General features: G+C 41.6%; 10 protein-coding genes across 10 annotated transcripts; 4 read left to right on the plus strand and 6 right to left on the minus strand.

Annotated features, from left to right (window-relative positions):
* Positions 1–383: 383 nt before the first annotated feature.
* On the plus strand, positions 384–1024 carry uqcr10 (ubiquinol-cytochrome c reductase, complex III subunit X). Its single transcript, XM_077737815.1, has 2 exons — positions 384–586; positions 766–1024. The coding sequence occupies exons 1-2, from the start codon at positions 446–448 to the stop codon at positions 811–813; spliced, it is 189 nt and encodes a 62-aa protein (XP_077593941.1). The 5' UTR covers positions 384–445; the 3' UTR covers positions 814–1024.
* A 296-nt stretch (positions 1025–1320) lies between these two features.
* On the plus strand, positions 1321–3379 carry eif2b1 (eukaryotic translation initiation factor 2B, subunit 1 alpha). Its single transcript, XM_077737814.1, has 9 exons — positions 1321–1545; positions 1753–1854; positions 1918–2054; positions 2164–2280; positions 2362–2474; positions 2537–2605; positions 2676–2751; positions 2812–2937; positions 3194–3379. Exons 1-9 carry the CDS (start codon positions 1533–1535, stop codon positions 3347–3349), a joined length of 909 nt encoding a protein of 302 aa, XP_077593940.1. The 5' UTR covers positions 1321–1532; the 3' UTR covers positions 3350–3379.
* ddx55 (DEAD (Asp-Glu-Ala-Asp) box polypeptide 55) lies at positions 1395–9683 on the minus strand. Its single transcript, XM_077737813.1, has 15 exons — positions 9518–9683; positions 9398–9448; positions 8775–8861; positions 8610–8701; positions 8449–8511; positions 5809–5958; positions 5552–5738; positions 5392–5474; positions 4887–5018; positions 4736–4828; positions 4550–4664; positions 4020–4188; positions 3649–3944; positions 3176–3578; positions 1395–2063 (listed from the first exon to the last, which is right to left on the minus strand). Exons 1-14 carry the CDS (start codon positions 9623–9625, stop codon positions 3462–3464), a joined length of 1743 nt encoding a protein of 580 aa, XP_077593939.1. The 5' UTR covers positions 9626–9683; the 3' UTR covers positions 1395–2063; positions 3176–3461.
* Positions 9684–10266: 583 nt separating this feature from the next.
* On the minus strand, positions 10267–11037 carry LOC144210547 (histone H2B 1/2). The gene has a single exon (XM_077737264.1). It carries the CDS (start codon positions 10917–10919, stop codon positions 10545–10547), a length of 375 nt encoding a protein of 124 aa, XP_077593390.1. The 5' UTR covers positions 10920–11037; the 3' UTR covers positions 10267–10544.
* A 455-nt stretch (positions 11038–11492) lies between these two features.
* Positions 11493–12133, minus strand: LOC144210811 (histone H4). Its single transcript, XM_077737715.1, has one exon. The coding sequence runs from the start codon at positions 12115–12117 to the stop codon at positions 11806–11808; it is 312 nt and encodes a 103-aa protein (XP_077593841.1). The 5' UTR covers positions 12118–12133; the 3' UTR covers positions 11493–11805.
* Positions 12134–12786: 653 nt separating this feature from the next.
* On the minus strand, positions 12787–13285 carry LOC144210760 (histone H3). Its single transcript, XM_077737616.1, has one exon. The coding sequence runs from the start codon at positions 13283–13285 to the stop codon at positions 12875–12877; it is 411 nt and encodes a 136-aa protein (XP_077593742.1). The 3' UTR covers positions 12787–12874.
* A 312-nt stretch (positions 13286–13597) lies between these two features.
* LOC144210910 (histone H2A) lies at positions 13598–14178 on the plus strand. Its single transcript, XM_077737865.1, has one exon. It carries the CDS (start codon positions 13598–13600, stop codon positions 13982–13984), a length of 387 nt encoding a protein of 128 aa, XP_077593991.1. The 3' UTR covers positions 13985–14178.
* A 777-nt stretch (positions 14179–14955) lies between these two features.
* LOC144210911 (histone H2B 1/2) lies at positions 14956–15542 on the plus strand. The gene has a single exon (XM_077737866.1). It carries the CDS (start codon positions 14969–14971, stop codon positions 15341–15343), a length of 375 nt encoding a protein of 124 aa, XP_077593992.1. The 5' UTR covers positions 14956–14968; the 3' UTR covers positions 15344–15542.
* A 439-nt stretch (positions 15543–15981) lies between these two features.
* Positions 15982–17443, minus strand: LOC144210559 (histone H1-like). The gene is made up of 2 exons (XM_077737277.1): positions 17228–17443; positions 15982–17127 (listed from the first exon to the last, which is right to left on the minus strand). The coding sequence occupies exon 2, from the start codon at positions 16969–16971 to the stop codon at positions 16333–16335; it is 639 nt and encodes a 212-aa protein (XP_077593403.1). The 5' UTR covers positions 16972–17127; positions 17228–17443; the 3' UTR covers positions 15982–16332.
* An 835-nt stretch (positions 17444–18278) lies between these two features.
* On the minus strand, positions 18279–23329 carry mapkap1 (MAPK associated protein 1). Its single transcript, XM_077738096.1, has 12 exons — positions 23137–23329; positions 22506–22808; positions 21486–21575; positions 20930–21078; positions 20692–20864; positions 20444–20620; positions 20027–20136; positions 19802–19909; positions 19588–19728; positions 19372–19509; positions 19052–19149; positions 18279–18924 (listed from the first exon to the last, which is right to left on the minus strand). Exons 2-12 carry the CDS (start codon positions 22795–22797, stop codon positions 18802–18804), a joined length of 1599 nt encoding a protein of 532 aa, XP_077594222.1. The 5' UTR covers positions 22798–22808; positions 23137–23329; the 3' UTR covers positions 18279–18801.
* Between the last annotated feature and the right edge of the window lie 136 nt (positions 23330–23465).

Consider the following 23465-nt stretch of genomic DNA (forward strand, 5'->3'; position numbering starts at 1 on the left):
ACATATCTAGTTCTAAGAATTGTATTTCTGTGCAAAATTTGCGTGATGGGGTCAGAAGACTTCAGCATGTGACATTCACTTAAACATTATTTATTTCGAAAAATTCATCAAATTGTACTCAAAATAAATCATTATAATAAAAACATCACATTCACAAAGAATATAAAATGTGTTTTGTTTAATAGAACCATAATATAAAGTGAAAATAAAATGAATATATTTTAAACGTATGCACACGAAAATACTGGTTCGTTAAAAGACAACAAGTTATAGCTTTTTGGTCAAATTAATTTTATGCTGGTTTACTTATTTGTTTACATTTATGTCAGAGTTTTCCCCCACCAACGTGGCCGCTACGTAGACATCATACGACAACAGCGTGCGTCCTTCCCGGTGGTGAAGGGGATGTGGGTCCCTGCGCAAGCGCGTTCAATCTACCATCAACATGGCGCTGGCAAAGTCTGTGTACAATCTTCTCTTCAGGAGAACGTCCACTTTCGCCATAACCATCATGGTCGGCGCTGTCTTCTTCGAACGAATATTCGACCAAGGTGGCGACGCAATCTTTGAACAAATGAATCGCGGGGTAAGTTGCTTCAACCGTGCTAAAATTGCGCCTTTATCCTGACCTTGCAGCCAGAGGACGAAATTGTGCTAAACATTAGCTGGGATAGCATGCCCGCTTCCGCCAAATTGTGTCAAATCAATTTACTTTCTATTATGCTTTTGAATGTGTCTATTAACCTAGTTTGTGTTTTATACTAGAAACTATGGAAACACATTAAACACAACTACGAGAGCAAGGAAGAATAATGGAGACGCCGGCTGGATCTACAGCTTGGATGGACTGGACAAACCCAAACCACAACAATAACGGACTTGATGTGCTTCTAATTGGGCTTCATGTCTGCACAGACAACACCGGACAAAATGGTCGTCCCCTCCACGCCCTTCTCTCCGATTCTATCAATTGGACCACTTCCATTCTGTAAATGATTAAATTAAACGTGTTGATGTCTTAAAACTTGTTGTTTTATTGTTTGCTTCTATTAACATCTTCAATTACCAACCCTATATAGTAATTCAAGTCATCTCTTTTCGTTGGGAAAATAAAACATTTTCACCATATTACTGTTAATTTTGCAATAAAAAATATACTCTATTTATTTGTAAACCTTTTGACCGATGGGGCATTCACCAAATGTATGATTTTATAGTTACTCTGGTAATAGTACATAATTAAAAATGTATTATATATATTGTATTAGTAAGCAAAATGGGATGCTTAGCTCCAATCCACAAGAGCGCGCTATTGCCATCAAGTCTTCGCAGGAGGAGTCGCAACCATGATCGTCATTATCGCGCGACGCGTCAGCGCAAACTAAAAAAAAAAAAAACATAAATGTGGTCAAGTGACAACAACTTTCTAAGTAATTGAAGCCAATATTATCAATTTTGGCTGGTTTGGCGAGTTGAAGGACCGCCGAGATTTTAAAAATAATAAACATTCGAACACCTCGAAGCCCACAGACATGAATGAAGAAGGTAAGAGTCAAAATGTTTTTGCATTTGGGGCTTTTGCTTATTGGACGAATTGTTTTTCTTATGTGTCGTTGTTGTGTTTATCAGCCACGTATATGGATATTTTAGCATAGATGCATTTTGCATGGATGCTGCCAGTTTATTTTGCTGTAATTTTACATTTCATCCATGCAGTTATGTCACTGAGTGTACATACTATTGTTTTTCCAGAGTTGTTGGAGTACTTCCGCAGCCAACTGAAGCAGGACCCCGACGTGGCTTCGGCAGTGGCCGCCATCCGGACGTTGCTTGAGTTCCTCAAGCGTGATGAAGGTGACACGAACATCTCATCCTCCTCCAGCTCGTCGTGGTGTAGGTTGACGTAGTGTTTTTCAGGCGAGACGCTGCTGGGTCTGAGGGAGAACCTGACGTGGGCCACCAAACGCTTAGCCAGTGTGGACTCGTCAGTGGCCGTGTCTTCTGGTGGTGAACTATTCCTTCGCTTCATCAGCCTCACGTGGCTTGAGCATCAGGTGGGACATCTGTAATTAGAAGTTATTTAGCCATTGTGAGTGTATAACATCATTTGTGGACCTCAAGTGCATCTAAAATCTATGATCCGCGTGATTTTTTTCTTTTTAGGAACTGGCACGCTGTAAGAAGAGGATGGAGGAGCGTGGGGAACTGTTTGTAGACAAGATCTCCATGTCCAGGGGAAAAGTGGCTAAACTATGCCATACCTTCATCAAGGACGGAGCTGCAAGTCCCACCCTCACAAAAACCATGAAGTCAAAAAGGCTCTCACCGAGTTGACCCGACATTCTCGCATTTTGTCGGCAGAAAATCTTGACGCACTCGTATTCTCGGGTGGTCTTGAGGGTGCTGGAGAAGGCGGCGGCCGAGAAGAAACGGTTCTCCGTCTTCGTCACCGAGTCGCAGCCCGACGGCGCCGGGTGAGTAGACGCCGACGTGGTTTGCGTGGCGTAAGCGCTCAATCCCGTTGTTGTCGTCTAAGGCGGTCGATGGCGCAACACTTGAGGAAACTCAACGTTCCCGTCACCGTCATTTTGGACGCCGCCGTCGGGTAAGGAATCCAGAAGCGTGTCAGATAGTCATTTTTTTGGTGCTGATTTTATAACCTTCTTATTTGTCAGGTATATCTTGGAGAAAGTGGATCAAGTGATCGTGGGCGCAGAAGGCGTGATGGAAAGTGGCGGTATCATCAACAAGGTGGGTGGGTTAGCTTAACCCGTTTGTCATCCAAACTAACCTTGCCCCCCCACGGTCCAGATCGGCACCTACCAGATGGCAGCGTGCGCCAAAGCCCACAACAAGCCCTTCTACGTGGTGGCCGAGAGTTTCAAATTTGTGCGCCTCTATCCGCTAAACCAGCAGGATGTCCCAGACAAGTTTAAGGTGAGATTTGGCACACTTGACACTACATTTCTCCAAAATATCAAACACCGATTGTGAAAGGTTTTAAGTATGAGGCTAGATTGAAATACAAACTAATTCTTGTATTTTTGCATTGTTTTAAAAATGCATCCTTTTTTTCCAAATGCACCCGATTTACAAGTGACATAATGGAAAGAACAATGATTGGTTGTGTCCTTAGTGAAAAAAAAAACAAAAAAAACATCTATTATTAACTTACATCTTGATCCTTTTGCAGTACAAGGCCGACACATTGAAGACCCAATGCAACCTCTCGGAAGAGCACCCCCTGGTGGACTACACGCCGCCATCCCTCATCACACTGCTCTTCACTGACCTGGGCGTTTTGACGCCGTCGGCCGTCAGCGACGAGCTCATCAAGCTCTATTTATAATAAGAAATAAAAAAATGAGAAAGAAATGAACGAGTCTTTAACTCACTGACGATGACCAAAGTCCAAAATGGGTTGGTGGTGAGCGCTCAAATTATTTGGAAATCCCTGTTAGTTAAGGAGACACGTTGCCGGTAATCCCCCGTTCAAAGTCCTCCGCGCCAATTTTCCCCTTCTTCAGTTTCTTCAGCAGACGGGTGTCCTTGAGTAGCTCCACCACTTCATCGTCGTCCTGTAGACGCAAAAAAAGCAAACTTTCGGCTCTGACACAAAATGGCTGCCTATCTGTGGGGCTTGTTTACCTGCGCCAGTTTCCTTTTGGTGTTCTTGACACGCCTCTCTTTCTTGGACTTCTGCTTAGACCACGCTTGGTTGCGGACTCGTTTCGGGGCGGGATGTTCGCCTTCCTCCAGTCTTTTCTGTTTCAGCTCCGCCAACGTCTTCTGTCGCAGTTTCTCGCGTTGTTTGTCCTTGTAGCGAATGGTGTCCGTGTCCATGTCGGCCGGCTTGAAGTCGGGGAAACTTTTCCCGCGCAGTTCGGGCATCTTGGGTAGGCGGAGGAGGGCGAAGCCACGGGCCACCGAGGAAAAATCCAAATCTGAGGACGGTAGCAAAAAAAAAATAGATAAAAAATACTCTTCTACTGGTGCAAAACTATGGGCGAGGATGTGACCTTTAATCCTGAAGATGAGGCTGCATTCGTGCTTGGCGTAAGCCTGCACGTAGGACACAAAGGCCTTCATGCCCTTGTCATACATGGCGCGGTCCGCCTGGGCCAACTTCTTCACCTTGGGCAAAACGTCCACCACGTTGCCCACGGCGGCCATTTTCTGAAGCGGGCACTGCCGGAGGGAAAGGCACAAAAGCAGGATTAAAAAATATTCCCAGGACATTCAAAACAATGCTAATAAGAACATGAAATAGTTGAATAATCCAAAAATACGGGTTAATAAGTAAGATCACTAAAGAAAATAAGAGCGACACTATAAAAAATAAAATTCAAGTACAAAAAAAATAAGCTATCATGAAGTGAATTAAACAAAATACAAATAATGTATCATTAAGGACAAATGGAGGCTGAGTCATAATAATTAAAAATGCGGACCCAAAATAATTAAAAAGAAATTTCAGGGGAAAAAAAGGCAACATTTTCCAGCCTAAATCCATTTGGACTTTAAGCCCCGCTCACTTATATTAGCTCACCTTCTGGTTGATGGAGAGGAAGTTGACATAGGACTCTTCCATGGGTGAGAGGAAAACCAAAGCGTTGCCACGGTTACCGATGCGTGCTGTGCGACCGCAACGGTGCACAAAAGCGCTGGAAAATACGAGACAAGGTTAAAAAATATATACAAATAAACAAAGGCTCCACCCCCTATCGGTGCTCACCTGGCGTTGCTGGGCGGATCGTACTGCAACACCCACTCCACATCCGGGATGTCGATGCCGCGCGCCATCACGTCGGTGCACACCAGGATGCCGCTGCCATGGATGAACGCGCGTCAAAATGGCGTCGGCCAGCACGCCGATGGCGACTCACCTATTCAGGGCTCGGAAGTCGGCGAAGATTTTGTTGCGTTTGTTTTTCATCTTGCCGTGGATGCAGTGGACCGGGACCTTCTTCACCAAAGTCTCCAGGGCGCGACCAAAGTAGTCCACGCAGGCGCACGTACTGTGGGGAAAAAAAGGCGGAGCAAATGAGACCATGGAGTGTTCAACCAGTTAGCCTAGCTTAGCATACATGTTTATTTTGGGAAACTGGAGTACCCGTAGAAAACCTTCACAAGCCCTAAGAGAACGTGCAAACATCCCCAAATGAGAACCCAACCTGGGTTCGAACCCTCGACCCTAGAAATGCGAGGCAGACCCGGTAACCACTTGACCACCGGACCGCCTTATGATAAATCCAAGTCTCGGATAATCATTTTTGTCTTAAAACTCTTGGAAAAAGAGAACGACGGAGAGTAAAAAGGTAAAATGAGCAAAACAAGAGAAAAATAAGAGATCGAAAAAGGGGGAGGAGTCTAGAGTATTAGAATGGGTACCTAAAGAAGACGAGCTGCTTGTGATGTTTGTGTTGCCGTAGAAAGGCCACCAATGCGTTGAACTTTTCGTCAGCGCGACAAACCTGGAAAAGGAGACAAGTGTTAGCTTCTACGCCGTGTTAGCTCATGCGGCTAAAGCGCACGCCGCTAAGCATCCCACCGTGTAATAGTTGCGGAGCGCGGCGGGCGTCTTGCGGGTAGTGCCGACGCCCGGCTTCTCCTTGACGGCGATCCGCATGGGGTTCCGGAGTCCGGCTCGGACCAGTTTATCCACTTCTTGCGTCTGTGTGGCTGAGAACAATCCGGTGCGCCGCTGCTTGGGCAGGAAACCCAAGATGGCGTTCAAGCTGAAAGGAATCAACGCAATGTAGTGGCTTAGCGCTTAGCCTAGTACAAAAGGCACTTTTCATTGGCTACCTGTTCTCAAAACCCATGTCAAGGAGTCTGTCAGCCTCATCCAGAACCAGAACGTCCAGAGTCTTGACCGAACTGGCCAGGTCGGCACCCTGGCTTCTCCTACGGAACATGTCCTCCAGTCGCCCGGGTGTGCCCACCACGATGTTCGCCCTGCAACACAAATACACACACACATGTCCAATTCATTCATTTTCCCAACCACATATCCTCACAAGGCAAAACAAAAAGCAGCCAGTCCAATGCTTTTTTCTGACTTTTATCCATTTTGACTCATTTAAGAGCACCTTTTTTAATGATATTTTACAAATTTCATTAGACACAGTGGTGTATGATGACAATAAAGTATTTTGATTTGATACAAAGGCATAGTATCCCATAAAACTAGGCTTTTATTTCAAACTATTCCTCAAAATGTAGATTTTCATCAAGAGGAAAGCTTTCCTCAATACTAATGTCCACCGCGTGCAATCAGTGGATTGCCGTCAGCTCCTTGTTTCAGCCCAGCCCCCGTTGCTTCAAGTTTGGCAGTCAGCTCGGTCGGTCTTGGACGGCTTGACCCAAAAGCTACTCCCTCCCCATCCATGTTGGCCCAACCCCCATCAGTTCAATTTTGTCACCAATGTATATGTCCTGGATGGATTGGAAAACAAAAAGCAAGCAGTCCAATTTTTTTTCTGGACCTATTGAAAATGTTGGCCATCAATGTGCAGAATTTTGACCATTTTGACTCATTTAAGAGCACCTTTTTAATTATATTTTACAAATTCCATTATATGCAGCTGTGTATTATGACAATAAAAGCTGTTGATTTGATATAAAGGCATTTCATCCAATAAAACTAGGGTTTCATTTCAAACTATTCCACAAAATGTAGCCTTTCATAAAGAGGAAAGCTTTCCTCAATACTAATGTCCACCGCGTGCAATTAGTGGATTGCCGCCATCTGCTTGTCGCAGCCCAACCCCCATTGCTTCAAGTTCCTCGGTCAGCTCGCTCGGTCGGTCCTGGACGGCTCGAGCAAAAAGCTACCCCCACTCCACTCCACTCCACCCCACCCCACCCACAGCGGCCCAACCCCTGTCGGTTCAATTTTGTCACCTATGTATGTCACGGATGGATTGCAAAACAAAAAGCAGTTTTTTTCTGGACCTATTGAAAATGTTGGCCATCAATGTGCAGAATTTTGACCATTTTGACTCATTTAAGAGCACCTTTTTTAATTATATTTTACAAATTTTATTATAAGCAGCTGTGTATTTTGACAATAAAAGCTTTTGATTTTATATAAAGGCATACCATCCAATAAAATAAGGCTTTCATTTTAAACTATTCTTCAAAATGTGGACTTTCATAAAGAGGAAAGCTTTCCACAATACTAGTGTCGCACGCGTGCAATCGGTGGATTGCCGTCAGCTTGGTCTCGCAGCCCAACCCCCGCTGGTTCAAGTTCCTCGGTCAGCTCGCTCGCTCGGTCCTGGACGGCTCGAGCAAAAAGCTACCCCCACCCCACCTCACCCACAGCAGCCCAACCCCCGTCGATTCAATTTTGTCACCTATGTATATGTCCTGGATGGATTGGAGCAGCCAGTTCAATATTTTTTTTTACCTAATTCAAATGTGGGCCATCAAAGTGCAGACTTTTGACCATTTTGACTCATTTAAGAACACCTTTTTTAAAATTATATTTTACAAATTTCATTATAAGCAGCTGTGTATGATGACAATAAATGCTTTTGATTTGATATAAAGGTATAGCATCCCATAAATAGGGCTTTCATTTCAAACTAGTGCTCAAAATTTAGCTTTTCATAAAGAGGAAAGCTTTCCTCAATACTAATGTCCACAGCGTGCAATAAGTGGATTGACATCGGCTGGGTCTCGCAGCCCAACCCCCGCTGGTTCAAGTTTGCCAGTCAGCTCGGTCGGTCTTGGATGGCTCGAGCGAAAAGCTACCCCCACTCCACTCCACTCCACCCCACCCACGTTGGCCCAACCCCCGTCGGTTCAATTTTGTCACCTATGTATGTCACGGATGGATTGCAAAACAAAAAGCAGCCAGTCCAATGTTTTTTTCTGGACCTATTGAAAATGTTGGCCATCAATGTGCAGAATTTTGACCATTTTGACTCATTTAAGAGCACCTTTTTTAATGATATTTTACAAATTTCATTATATGCAGCTATGTTTTGATGACAATAAAAGCTTTTGATTTGATATAGAGGCATAGCATCTCATAAAACTAGGCTTTCATTTCAAACTATTCCACAGAATGTGGCCTTTCATAAAGAGGAAAGCTTTCCTCAATACTAGTGTCGCACGCGTGCAATCAGTGGATTGCCGTCAGCTGGGTCTTGCAGCCCAACCCCCGTGGCTTCAAGTTTGTTAGTCAGCTCGGTCGGTCGGTTTTGGACGGCTCGAGCAAAAAGCTTCCCCCACCGCACCCCACCCCACCCACAGTTCTATCACTAGCAGTTCCCATATTTTACCACACGGGTTAACGGAGAGCATTACACACCCATCAAAAGAGCCACATATGGCTCCCGAGTCATTGGTTCCTGGTTTTAACTCTTAAAAAAGACCTATAATCACCTATTAAAATTTTTATTTTTTAATTCACATGACTAAAGCATCAGAGCTTACCCATTTTCCTTGAATTTCTCCACGTCCTCCATCGGGTTGTTGCCGCCGATCATCAGAATCTGCCTGCCAACAGAGACGGAAAGGCGGGACACGTCATTGGCCGTCAACAGGAGGGCATTAACATAAAAAGCAACGCGCCGCAAAATGAGAGGCGTACTCACGTGAATTGCGGAAAACTCCGAAGAAAGCGTTCAATCACCTCGCCGATCTGCACGGCGAGCTCACGCGTGGGTGTGACCACTAGCGCTCCCACCTGGAGGTGGACCGACATGAGACGTTATTCCCATTTCAATTGAACTAACAATTGGAATTTTTGTAAATCTGACCTGCATCTTCTTGAGCTTCTCTTCTCTCCTCAGCAGAATTTCCAGAATTGGAATGACGAACGCAAGTGTCTTCCCGCTACCCGTTACCTAGGAAAAATATTTTAAAAATATTAGAAATATATTAAAATAAAAATATATCATTGAATCTACTGAATATTCATCACATTTTTGCACTTAATTATTTAACAATGCAAATCTTCTGTTAGTCTATAAACGTATTTTTACTACAGAAATAGTTCTGTCTGTGAATGTTTTGATAAATTAAAATGAATTAGTTATAAATCGATTAATACATGATAATAAAAGAAATGGTCATGGATGTTTGTTTACATATTGAATTGAAGGCCTTTGTTGTTAGTATACAAGTACAATGAGATTTAAAGCTTCACCAGTACGTGGAGATATAAATGAGTAGTAATAAAATATGTATATTCAAGTGAGTTTAAAAAAAAAACGCGGTTTATTTATTTGTTGTTATGGGAGGACTCAGAGGCAGATTTGTGACCACAAGTTCTTGAATATCCACCTAAACTACATCATTCTGATTCTTATTCTATATCATTTCCGAGCATGTCTGTTAAATGTTGCTTTATTTTTATCTGAAAATGTTGTTTGTTACTCACCGCCTCCGCAGCTACATCCTTGTTGCTCATGAAAAGAGGGATACATGCTGCCTAGAAGGAAAAAGTCCACTTATTTACCACAAAATGGCTCAACTGTCAAAATAAGAAAAAGTCACATACCTGCACGGGTGTCATGTGCGTGAATTGGAGTTCTCGGAGGGTCTCCAATATCTTGTCGTTTAATTTCACAGATATATTTTCCCACTTCGTGTTGTTTGTGTTGTCCATGTTTATGCTATTGCTAATGCTAATAGCATCTCCACGAGATTTAGAGGTACACCGACGTTTACACGCCGGGTGGAAACGTGACCTAGTAGGAATCTTTGTATTTTAATTTTTTTTTTAAATGTTCATTCATTTATTCTGGACCGCTTATCCTACACATAAAAACTAGTTTTGGTCAGCGAGTCTAATGCAAATTCAACAAGTCTAGGGATTTGACTTCAACACGCAATTTACATTATATTTTTTGGGAATAAAATGCTTCTAAATTGCTTATTTTCTCAATGACAATATTTCTTACTAGACCTGGTTGTTAACGCATGTGCACCATTACTGTCGTCGCGAGACTCATCAAAAATAAATAATCAAGTGTCCTTTCACCCCATGAAATAACCACAAGCGCTGTACATGAAAACTATTATGAAATCTCCCAAGAACCTCCACTAGACTCTAAAGGAGAAGTTGCTGAGTGTAGACCAGAATAAACCGTCAAAGCAACATAGTATTTGGTGTTACAGTATCTAGATAGATACCTAATTAAAATCTTAACAGTTGAAAAATAGCTAGAATTGATCTTCTGCACATTTATTTTAAGTAAAACTATAAAATGCATGTACAAGAAAGGAGTGTGATAAAATATATTTGCCTGTCCAACTTGTTTCAACAGTTTAAATAAAAGATTCTCATCTATTTTGTGGTGTATTTATTGCAAAATACGTACACTTTGATGTTTTAAGAGTTTCTGAGATTATTATAGTATAGGGACCAGGATGAGTTTGTGTATTGCAACTTCACAAATATGTGGTTGATTGGCCACAGTATTATTACACATTAATAATGTTAAGTATATATGAAAGGAATGCATCTCCAGAAGAAGTGAGTGGCCCTTAAAAGAGCCTTTTGGGTTGGTATATGGCAAATCAATCTACTTGGAGCTAGTGTACTTGGTGACAGCTTTAGTCCCCTCAGACACAGCGTGTTTGGCCAACTCGCCGGGCAGCAAGAGACGAACAGCAGTCTGGATCTCGCGAGAAGTGATGGTGGATCGCTTGTTGTAGTGAGCCAGACGGGAGGCTTCAGAGGCAATACGCTCAAAGATGTCGTTGACGAATGAGTTCATGATGCTCATGGCCTTGGATGAGATACCAGTATCGGGATGGACCTGCTTCAGGACCTTGTACACGTAGATGGCATAGCTCTCCTTCCTGGTCCTGCGCTTCTTCTTGCCAGTTTTGCTGACGCTTTTAGCGACGGCTTTCTTGGAGCCCTTCTTGGGGGCGGTCTTGGCTGGTTCAGGCATGCTGATGATACTATGTTAGCAGTGAGAGTGCTGTGCGAGAACACTGTTCGTGTACTTAAAGGGGGGGCAAAATTGAGCGCTGTTCTAGCGCCGTTCTGTGATTGGCTGAGGACCCTCACATTTGTTTGTCAGCCGACTTGAAAGAGGATAGTTGCCCAAACATTTGGCGGTTGGACCTCGGCTTTGCAAAACCATCTGCTTTACATTTATGAAGACGTTTCACAAACTCGACTGTTTTGCTCAACATCAAATTATATTACTACGTATCAGTTAATCGGTAGATATTACTCTGTCAATGATTGGTCTTTGAACCTTCCCCCTTTTTCCTTTTCTTCAAATAAATTGGCAACATAGTTGTTTTTCCATTTGTTTTTTAATAAATATGATGTGGTCATAGTTTATTTGGTCAATAAAGGTGGAGTATAATTAAAAATTGACTAGCAAAGTTAATCCTATATTGCTGAATGAAACATTTAAATAATGGAGAAGTATTCCTTCATTCAATTTAAGTAGTACTAATGTCACATACCCCCTTTTGACAGGAGAATAAATAATTGTAAATAGTACCTTTATCCATTTATTTCACCATTTCCCACTTTATGCCATAAACCCACAATATTGCACTCAGTTTACTATGTCAAAGTGTTCAGTACTTATAGCTAGTACTGGTTAGTAATATGTCATACTCTAATAACCAAAAGACAATGGTTGAAAATTGGGTTAGCATGTTTTAATTAGCTAACAATATTCATGATTGTTGACTACATACACTAAATTTAAGTACATTTATAGAAAAAGATAATTAAATTGGAAAAATGGCTCAGGAGATAAAGTGTGTGGTCCTTAAAAGGACCGTTGGATTTGTTGGAATGGGAAACCAAGGAGTTTAACCGCCGAATCCGTACAGAGTACGTCCTTGCCTCTTCAGGGCATACACCACATCCATGGCGGTAACGGTCTTTCTCTTGGCGTGCTCAGTGTAGGTAACAGCATCACGGATGACATTCTCCAGGAAGACCTTGAGGACACCACGAGTCTCCTCGTAGATCAGGCCAGAGATACGCTTAACACCACCACGACGAGCCAAACGGCGGATAGCAGGCTTGGTGATTCCCTGGATGTTATCACGGAGAACTTTGCGATGACGCTTAGCTCCTCCTTTTCCAAGACCTTTTCCTCCTTTGCCGCGACCAGACATTATCTCAACTATTCAGTGCTCAAACTAAAGAGTGAATAACCTAATAACAGCCGGACTGCCAGTGTTATAACAGCACGGCGGACCTAAACGAGAGCAGTTGAGCGCGAGGAGGGGGTTGGGCGGGAAAAGAGAGGTGGACCCGACCCACACATTTTGCATTTTATCTTTTGGGCTGTTTTGTTTATAAAACAACCTTAGTTTTAGTCTTTTTTATATCTTACAATTGCTTCGACTTTAAAATGACATGTTTATATCTATACGTTTAAATGACTTATTTTGAAAGTACTACATAAATTACAAATTGTTAAACCCCCCATTTTTTATTTGGTGTGCCCCAACGGTTGAGAGTATTGTTGATGTGTTGAATTATTTATTTTCTATTTATTGTCCCTGCAAAGGCTCATGTAGGAGAATAAAAACATGTTTTGGTAATGATTTTCTGTTATGTTTCTATTGTTTTGGTAAATTTATTTGTTTGTAATTGTGTTTCTTCACAACAATAGACGTCTGATCAACCTTAAGCAACTATGATGTAGTTAATCTGGAACAAAAATATCTTTAGAGGGATGCTTGGAGTACTATGACCATTTCATTGAATGGAATGGAATGTGGATGGCTCATTAAAATATGTCTGATCCAGTTTTGTACTGGCCATTATTTGTATTTTACTTCTATTTCGACATTTGAAAGGACAAGCTCATTTAAGAAATGTTTTGGTGGCTCTGAAAAGAGCCGTTGTGGTTGTGAAAGGATTCTTTTAAGCCCTCTCTCCACGGATACGCCTTGCCAGCTGGATATCTTTGGGCATGATGGTCACTCTCTTGGCATGAATGGCACACAAGTTAGTGTCCTCGAACAAGCCAACCAAGTAAGCCTCGCTGGCCTCCTGCAGGGCCATGACAGCTGAACTCTGGAAGCGCAGATCAGTCTTGAAATCCTGAGCGATCTCCCTCACCAAACGTTGGAATGGCAACTTGCGGATGAGGAGCTCAGTGGACTTCTGGTAACGACGGATTTCACGGAGAGCAACGGTTCCAGGTCGGTAACGATGAGGTTTCTTAACACCCCCGGTAGCTGGGGCACTCTTTCTGGCAGCCTTGGTAGCCAACTGCTTCCTGGGGGCTTTGCCACCAGTGGACTTACGAGCGGTTTGCTTGGTTCTGGCCATATCGAACAATTTCTTCTCACTTTGGAAAGAGGTAGAAAGTAAGGCAGGGTGGCGACAAACGGCCTGTTTTTAAACACTCGTTTCGCGCCATGAGTGACGTAATTCAGCCCCGCCTCGAGGAGACGTCAACCCCCTCGTCACCGATTGGACGACTGTGTTCAAAGACCCCACCCCCAATGCAAGCCCCTTTTCGCGCTGAAAGCCTCTTCGCTGGTTGGTCTGTTGCGAACATCCCGCGCATATTTCGGCTATTAAAGCAGGACTTGAGCCGAGAGAGAGCACATTCTAGTTCTCACACAGCTAATACTCAACATGAGCGGAAGAGGCAAAACCGGAGGCAAGGCCAGAGCTAAGGCTAAGACTCGCTCCTCTCGTGCCGGACTTCAGTTCCCGGTCGGTCGTGTCCACAGACTTCTCCGTAAGGGAAACTATGCCCAGCGTGTCGGTGCCGGTGCACCAGTCTACTTGGCGGCTGTGCTCGAGTACCTGACTGCCGAGATCTTGGAGTTGGCCGGCAACGCAGCTCGTGACAATAAGAAAACCAGAATCATCCCTCGTCACTTGCAATTGGCTGTCCGCAACGATGAGGAGCTCAACAAACTCTTGGGCGGAGTAACCATTGCCCAGGGTGGTGTGCTGCCCAACATCCAGGCTGTGCTTCTCCCCAAGAAAACCGAGAAGGCCACCAAGGCCAAGTAATTCGTCAGTGACCTCGACAACAACGTCCCAAAAACGGCTCTTTTAAGAGCCACACACTTACTTTTACAGAACTATATTCCTTCCTTACATTAACACATTACTTAATGATTCAAAAAACATTTGACTACACTTTTAACCACACATTAGATTCAAAAAACATTTGAGTAGGAGTAATGGAATACTGAACACTAACTTGTAACAAGGTAACACATTTTGTTGATAAATTGCTTTCCACAAAATCATAATGAAGCTTAAATAGAACCAACACAACTTTTTATAACACAATAAGGGGATAAATAACCCTAATAATAAAGATTCCTTGATTTAGTGCATGGTCACATATATAGTTGGCCTTTAGTAATTTGAAATCAAATTATATTATTTGACAATAAAGGTTATATGACCTAATGTGTGGTTGAATGTGTGCATGCATATACATACCCTGATTTTTCCAAAACGATCTATTTGGGATATTTAGAAATGAAATTACTTCATAGTGGAAACAATCGTATTTAAATGCACCCATAATATAGTTAAAAATTGAATCTATCCAGAAATAAAATCTATTAAGGGCTATAGCTTCGTTAAATATTATTATTTGTTAAATGTGGTGTCTATTTACAAACATGATAAATTCTTAATTTAAAAACAACAAATAAGGAGTGACTCCATGAGCAGAAACTGTTTTAAAAATGTAATATGGGCCCACGATTACAGATTTAAGTGAATTATACAATTTAGGTTTCAAAAAGAAATACATGTACGGCCATTATTAGACGAATTGGGCCAAGGGTCCTCTTTCAGGTCGGCAAACAGATTGACCACTCACACAGAGGCGCATAGGGAATTGAGTCAGGCTTTCTAAGCGGGGAATTTTCAGCCAATGGTAACAGGGCGCAAGCACAGCCCCATCTTCGAGCCGCATATAAATACACGAACAGTGTTCTCGTACTGCACTCTCACTGCTAACATAGTATCATCAGCATGCCTGAACCAGCCAAGACCGCCCCCAAGAAGGGCTCCAAGAAAGCCGTCGCTAAGAGCGTCAGCAAAACTGGCAAGAAGAAGCGCAGGACCAGGAAGGAGAGCTATGCCATCTACGTGTACAAGGTCCTGAAGCAGGTCCATCCCGATACTGGTATCTCATCCAAGGCCATGAGCATCATGAACTCATTCGTCAACGACATCTTTGAGCGTATTGCCTCTGAGGCCTCCCGTCTGGCTCACTACAACAAGCGATCCACCATCACTTCTCGCGAGATCCAGACTGCTGTTCGTCTCTTGCTGCCCGGCGAGTTGGCCAAACACGCTGTGTCTGAGGGTACCAAGGCTGTCACTAAGTACACTAGTTCCAAGTAGATTGAATCCAACCAAACCAAAGGCTCTTTTAAGAGCCACTCACTTTATCTGGAGAGCCAGTCATTCAATTCAATCCATATTTTGTTATAAACAGTTGTAATGCAACTATCATTAATAGTCTGCCAATGCTAAATAATAAATTAATGTCCAAAATAAATTCCACTAAAACAACCAAAACACGGATACACATGAACATTTAGAAGCAGCAGCTAATAATAATAAACTATCATTCTGTATTGTTTGTTCTTTTTCAAGCTTTAATTGTGGGTCTTAATGGATACCAGTCATGTTCTACATATATAATAACTTACTTGAAAATGAAGGTATACTCCAGCTAGTCATAGCATGAATCATCATAAACCCATTAGCTAGATTTGTAAGAGAAATAGTTGACCAATCAGAAGAAGGAATCCTTGTTTTCTACATGAAACAACATAAACCCATTGGCTAGATCTGTAAGAGAAATAGTTGACCAATCAGAAGAAAGAGTCCTTGTTTTCTACATGAAACAACATAAACCCATTGGCTAGATTTGTAAGAGAAATAGTTGACCAATCAGAAGAAGTAGTCTTTTTTTCTACATGAAACAACATAAACCCATTGGCTAGATTTGTATAAGAAATAGTTGACCAATCAAAAGAAGGAGTCCTTCTTTTCTAAGTCTGCCTCATGTTGACTAATATTTATAATGAATAATAAAGTAAATTGAACCAGCAAATAGTAAATTATTAATTTTTTAGTTTTATTACATTTTATAATCTTGACCTGAGCTTTCATTAAGTGTTCTGGAGTCTTTTTTTCGTTTGAATATGACTTACAAATGTATTAGAAATACAATATTAGTGTGGTGATATAAAAATATATATAAACAACACCATGTGTTTAGGTATTGTCAATACAACAGAAATATATATATATTAGAGTAATTTGCCCTTTGAGGAATATGTGGTGGCTCTTAAAAGAGCCTTTCATGGTGGTGTAGAAAGAATTTACTTCTTCTTGGGTGCTGCCTTCTTGACAGTTTTAGGTTTGGCGACCCTTTTAGCGGGGCTCTTTTTAACCGCAGCTTTCTTGGCTGCCGGTGCTTTCTTGGGTGCAGCCGCCGCCTTTTTGGGGCTTTTCGTGGCCTTCTTGGCCGCCTTCTTCGGTGTTGCTGACTTGGTGACCTTGGTGGCTTTCTTGGCTGGCTTTTTAGCGACTGCCTTCTTAGCTGCAGCCGTTTTCAGCTTCTTGCTCGGCGTTGCCTTCTTGGCGGCGGGCTTCTTAGCTTTCGTCGGGGTCTTCTTGACAGCCTTGACAGGCGCCTTGGGTTTGCCCTCCGCCTTTTTGTTCATCTTGAAGGAACCGGACGCGCCAATACCTTTGGTTTGAACGAGGGTCCCCTTAGTTACAAGGCTGACGACGGCAGTCTTGACGCGGGACTTGTTTTTGTCCAGGTCGTAGCCGGAGGCGACCAGGGACTTCTTCAGGGCGGCCAAGGAGACGCCATTGCGTTCGTTGGACGCAGCGACGGCCTTAACGATCAGCTCGCTAAGGCTGGGTCCGGCCTTCTTCTTGGCTGGTTTCGAAGTCGTCTTCTTCTTCGGGGCTTTAGCCGGGGCGGCTGGAGCTGGGGCTACTTCTGCCATAACGGACGCGGTGTGAAAAGTCTGTAGAGACTGGTGGATTATCTCAGAGCAGCAAGCTAGTATTTGAACGCATGATGAGAACCGTGGAGACTCAATCGGGCCGTTCGCTTGAAGGCGAGCTGACAAAATTCTCCCAACTTGTGTTTTCTCAGCCCACTTCAAAAGGGAAAATGTCAAGTTAGGAACGATTTAAATCGCAGAAAGTTATATCATTATAAAGCACACACGTTTATTAACACACTGGAGGTATTCAAACCTTGTAAACTTGCTACATTTTCTTGACAGAACCTCCAAAAGTCACCTCGTCGCTGGTGTGGGCAGAAATGCAGGCAGAAATCTCTGGCTTATGTCTCCCCAAAAATGGTTTAAAATAGGCCACAAAGTGACAAAAAATGCTTCGCAGGTTAACTAACACGGTCGGCCACAGGCTCAAAGTTGAAACAAGCGTTAATTTGTGGTCATTTTGGTACAAGGCGACATTTTCTGGGGACAGCAAACACAAGTGACGAATGGAAGATCCTATTAATTTGTGTGTGCTGTCACATTACACTCCTCTGCAATTATATATTGTTTTTAACATGACATTTTTTTCAAAATCAATTAAGACTAACATCACAGTGTATGAAAAATAGTAAACTTGCATATAAAAAGAAATAACCATAAAGTCAATTAGTGGACTGATTTTTCTGCACGGTTTTTCCCTGTAGTCTAAATATTTAATGGGCCACTTTTAAATGAAATTGGAAACTCATTTTTGTTGTTTGTCAATTGTATTGAATGGACTGTAGAATACTAACGTGTATTTTCGAGGTAAACTAATAAAGAAAATAACTAAATATTGATTTAGTGAAACATACTCGACATAGAATACGACATAAAACACCAAACAAACCACCTTGTTTTGGTTTAAGGACGAAACCACAAATTCGAAGGGGGGGCTTTCATGTTTTCATGTTACATTTGGTTAGCCACTTTGAACATTGTCGTCCTCCAATTAGCAGCCAGCATTGTGGCGGGAAAGGCATTCACCAATCAGGAAGCACCACCACTCAGTCTGGCTCACCAATCCGGTGCGCGACTTTTTTTTTTTGCACTTTCACCGTGACGTCACACTAAACAGACCGTTCTTTTCACTAAATATAATAACCATCATAAATAATTGACGGTGTTAAAGGAGTATTTGGAGTGTAAAGACCACCAAAAAGTCTATTAGATGTAAAAGGTTGGTAGTTAAACATGCTTGAGGACAGATATATGTTGAATATTGAGATGTAGTATCGTATAAAACTTTAATAAAACACAAAAAGTGTCTGTTCCAATTTATTTTTTGCATATGTGGGTGAGGAAAATAAGGCCAAAAAAGGTTATCCTCCCCATTTCTAATAGCAATGTCTTTTCACATAATTTAGATAAAATACAAATGAGTTATAAGTCAAACCAATAGCTACTTTTTGAATGTTTTGTCGGTCTTATTTTAATATAAAAACCTACCAGACTTTTGAAATTCACAACATATTGATAACGAAAATAAAACTGTAAAACGCCATATTTAAGGGTTTGTCTTAATAATCCATACAATCCCTCAAAGAGGGAAAACAACATGATTTTTGAATGGCGTCCGTCACTTTTCATACAACACTTCATTTACATTTAAAATAGCCCAAGGAATATACAAATCTTGCGCTTTTTGGGGGGATTAAAGGAAAAATCCAGTGTCTGGATCATGAAATCTCAGTCTTATTCCAGTCCCAGACATATTTGTTGGGGGCAAAAATTTGGGATGAAGGCTGGTCCAATCGATTCCAGACAAAATGATAAATTCCGTCTTTTTTACTGGCCCCCCTTCTTGTCCTTCTGGAAACTGAAACTAGTCCGGCGGCTTAGTTTTCTCTGCTTTTGAGCAAAATAATCGGCTCGCGTAGTGCTTGCCCTCGACTCCAGGATGTAGTTGACCTGTGGATTTAAATCAAAACGTTTGTTCTCATTGGTCAGCTCCATACAACAACAAAAAGTCCTAAAAAAGATTTGACTCCTCCCGTTTTCTTAGATTTTCAGACACATAGCTTATATTTGGACTCACCTTTAGAACTATTTCATTCACCGTGGAAGAATCGGACTCAAAATACAGAGGCTTGTAGTCGTGATTGCTCAGATAAGTGATCTTGAAAATGGCGTGGTCTGGAAAAGGCAAAGAAAAAAAATACATAATTCAGAAAATGTAATATACATCTATATCTATCATTTTAATTTGATCCTAAAACATAAAGTCGGCACTCATGATTGACTTTTTCAGGCCACACAAAATGATGCGGCGGTCCAGATTTGGCCCCCGGGCCACCACTTTGACACACGTGATATAGGTCGTAGGACGTGAACTAATATTGGACGGAAGACACTTACTGGGGCTTCTTTCTTCGACAAGGTCGCACGCACACAGGTGATCCGAATCGATTGAAATGGGTTTCTGGCGAATCCAAAATTTAGTGCTGGCCTTTTGATTGGTCACCGGGTCGATTTCGACTTTTTCCCCTGAAATTCCTAAAAAAAGAAGGGTCAAGCATGAGAAGCATAAACGTGGCAAAGATATACACGAGAAGGAGGAAGAAAATCTCATACCAAGTTGAACATCGGTTGTAAAACGTAGTTTGTGTATCATGCTAATCTTGAAGGATTTATAGTGATGGCTGCTCAGCATATCTTGGACCGTGGTGATGTCGATGGGGGGGTCTTCTTCAGAACTCTCCTCGCCCCTGGAGCCTGGAGATTGTGATTTTTCCTTATCAATCAACTGTGTGTGGGAATTTCCGATAGCATTTTTGGAAAGACTTACTGTTTTCTCTGACCAGGCAAAACTCCAAAGTGCTTTGGGTCTCAAGTGTGGAGTCCAGGTCTACAGCAACATTTGGGTCCGTTTGTTTCTCCAAGCGATAAAGAGGCCCTGTTTAAAAAAATGATTCTATTATTCTAAAATCAAGGTTTTAGAAATGGAGGACATTAAAAAAAAACAAATGGATGTTGTTGATGGTTGAATTTGTGATGTCATCATCATCATCACCTGAACCTTTCTGTGAGCCTTTTCTCTTCTTAAGAGCTTTTTGAAGGATTTCCTTCATGGTTACTTTCAGACTGTCCACGGGAATTAACGAGAAACCTTGAGCGGCATTTCTAAAAAAATAAAAATCAGAGGAGATAGTCAACATCCCAAAAAATTCTCGACATTAAAGCTCATTTTGTGAACCTTTTTGTGCCAAAAAAACAGCAGGAGTGGTCAAACCCAATCAGATTTATTTTGCAATTCCCCAATCGATGTGAAGTATTTGAAATACAGAGGACAAATTTGAACTGCTAGTCATCAATATACAAGATTCTTGGATCAAATCTTACTATCATGGGATCTACCAATAATAAACAGTTGTAAAGGGATGTGCCATATATAAAAAAATGAAATAAAAACATTACATTTGTGACTTACATTCTTACAAAGAGCGATTGCCTGGAGCAAAGACCAGGCGACGAATACTTCTCCACCAACGCCAAGGTGCTGAAACCAAACTTATGGATGGGTTCGTTGGAATCCAAAGGCGGGAAATCCGTGTCCACCTCGCCGTCGTCTTCCGCGATGTGAAGGCAGTAAGCGTTCACGTTCTCACTGCCCCCCAAAAAAGTCAAAATAAATTGTCAACGTGATGAAGGGACGGACATGAAATGAAATGGCCATACTTGAGTTTGGGTTCCCGTCCCTCGCTGGTGTATTGCCAACAAATGAGCCCGATGAGATCATGAACGCGGGCGTTGGCGATGGTGACCACCGTCATGGGGTGAACTTTTTCCTGACCCATTTGCATGGATAGGTAGACGTCGATTTTTTTGGTGGCTGTCGTGCCAATGTGGCCCTAAAAACATAAATGTAAGCTTTTAAATTGGGAATCGGATCATTTGAAGCAAAAAAACAACTCACCTTGCCGTCAAATTTGGAGTATTCGTTGAAGGGGTTGTTGAGCTGCTGGGGACATTGTTCAAGTCGTAGTGAGAGGGTGGATTTCATACACGTGGAGCGCGCACGATCTTTAAAATCACGTTTTTCAAAAAAGGAGCCCAGATCCTCCACTTCAGAGAAAATTCACAAAAAGACACAAATATTATATTGGTATAAATCATAATGCCAATGTGTTCAATTTATCCACACTCTAAATACATTCTTCACCAATTAAACTTGTTTTTTTTTAAATACAGAGCTCTAAAGATTATATTAATGACCATTTTAGGACACGGGTGGCGAATGAGTCGAACAAAAAGAGCCGAAATTTGAGACTCTTCAAGGAAAAAAAACACGCATCTCACATCAGAAACAGCAAAAAACTTAAATTATTTTTTCAAAATATATATATATATATATTTTTTTTTTTTTAAAGAAAGACCCATAGTATATACAATAATAATAATAAGATGGACCACCAAAACAGATGACACAAAAACAGCATGAAATTATAAAAATAAAAAATAAGATTGACTACCTGACTGGGAGGACGATCTGTCTTTCCACTGTATATTTTTACATTTGATTTGGTTTTGACGTTCCTTCCTTAGTCTTTCAAGTCTTTGGGCTGTAAAAAAAAGAATATTAGTTAAACTTTCAAAAAGAACAACATAACAAGTCAACAAGTACAGTCTTCTGAACGCTATTGCAAAGTACAAAAAAGGAGTAAAATATGAATCTGAAGTTAGATGATGGTCCCTCTTATCTTACCAGCAGCCCCGGTTTTCTCATGGCTATCTTGTTGGATTCCTAATAAAACAGCCACAACATATCAATTCTTAATCCCTGTTGAGCAGGATTTGGAACCACTCCAAGCAATTTTGACCAAACGGATCACCAATTTGACCACAAGAATCATGAGAGCCCAAAATAAAATGCCATTTTTCAACTTTTCAGCCCCAAAATCAAACACAAACACAAAAAAAAACAAATAAAATTCAACTCCATCAATTAAACTCAACACACAACACCAATAGCTGCTAACGAAAGCTAACGCTAATAATTTTCTAACTATATAATCTGTCATTGTTTTGCAGAAAAGAAAAAAAATAAGGTTTTTCCTTCCTCCAAACAGCCTTTGGTAAAAAAAGAAATACATATTTGTCTCATACATTGGTTTAATATTCCCTAAAGTACTAATGATCCTGACTTTATATTTTTTCGACCATCATTTTTGAGTTCTAAACTTCAACGACTGTCAACAGGAACCACAATTTGGGACTCAACATTCATTTTTTTGGCTGTTTATACCCAGAACGTTCGGACTAATTAAAATAAACTCCCCAGAATAATGCATCTTTTTCATCAGTACCCAAATTGACATCTAGAATAACCCAAAAAGGACGCCACACGTTGAATTTGAATGTAAACCTTCCCCAGATTGGTCACCCAACTCCTTCAAAACAGCCACAAATCAGGATTTCCGGATCTTCCAGCATGCATTAACGCATTATCGACCTCACCGAAAACCCCGCCCTGCAAATGGGGGTCGATTTACCCGTGTTGGAGCGGCGCCGGATGCCAAAGTCCCAGCTGGAGGTGATGTCCATGGACTGGGAAAGGTCACAAGCGGCGTGACCGTCCGGCACAGCGCCGAAGCCATCGTTTAAGGACCCCAGCATGGTGGACTCGTAGTCGCCATCGCCGCCGGGTACCACAGCCAAGTGACATTTCTCCAGATCCACGTCCTGGTCGATGAGCACCATTTCGCACATTCCCGTATCGTCGCTGGTCACGTGAGACTGTCGGATGTGGGCCAAAATAATGGCAGGATTGTCCAAAAAGGCCATTTCTTCTTCCCCTTTTGGAAAAGTAAGAAGGACATTCATTCACAAGTTCTTGTCAATTGGATAGCAGTCGTCATTTCCTAATTATGTTACATTATTGACATCATTTTTTTCGGGTGGGAAAAATGTGTCATTTGGTTTTAAGTAACGTAAGTACGCCCACTTTAACCTCTAAAAACAACGAAGGTTAAAAAGGTTAAACCTATATTTTTTCATACAAGAAATTTGAACGGAGCACTAAAACTTATAAAGGTAAAATGCAAAGTACATCTCTTGCAATTGACAAATGGAAATAGCAACAATAAATGGAACCATTCCGTTCAATTGTAAAGAAACAATTACCTGGTTTGATCACAGCCCGCCGTCATATACAGTTTATCTTGTCATTTTGAAATGAATGCAATTGCATCTTCCAGGCACACCTGATTTGTAATTAAAGAAATGATACATTGGGGTATACAAACAACATAATTATCAGCTTGTCGTTGCGTACGTCGTCTTTTTTGGTCCGACTTTGCAACGCTCTGTTCACAGCCAATCATTTCGGTTCCGTGTAGTGAAGCGACGCTTGGGATAAATGTTAAGATTAATTATTTGTTAATATTTATAAAAAAAAAACATTTGTTTAATAATAATAATACACTTAAAAATAAATACCCTGTAAAATAAAT

This window comes from Stigmatopora nigra, chromosome 17 (genome assembly GCF_051989575.1).
Source record: "Stigmatopora nigra isolate UIUO_SnigA chromosome 17, RoL_Snig_1.1, whole genome shotgun sequence".
Classification (NCBI taxonomy): Eukaryota; Metazoa; Chordata; class Actinopteri; order Syngnathiformes; family Syngnathidae; genus Stigmatopora; species Stigmatopora nigra.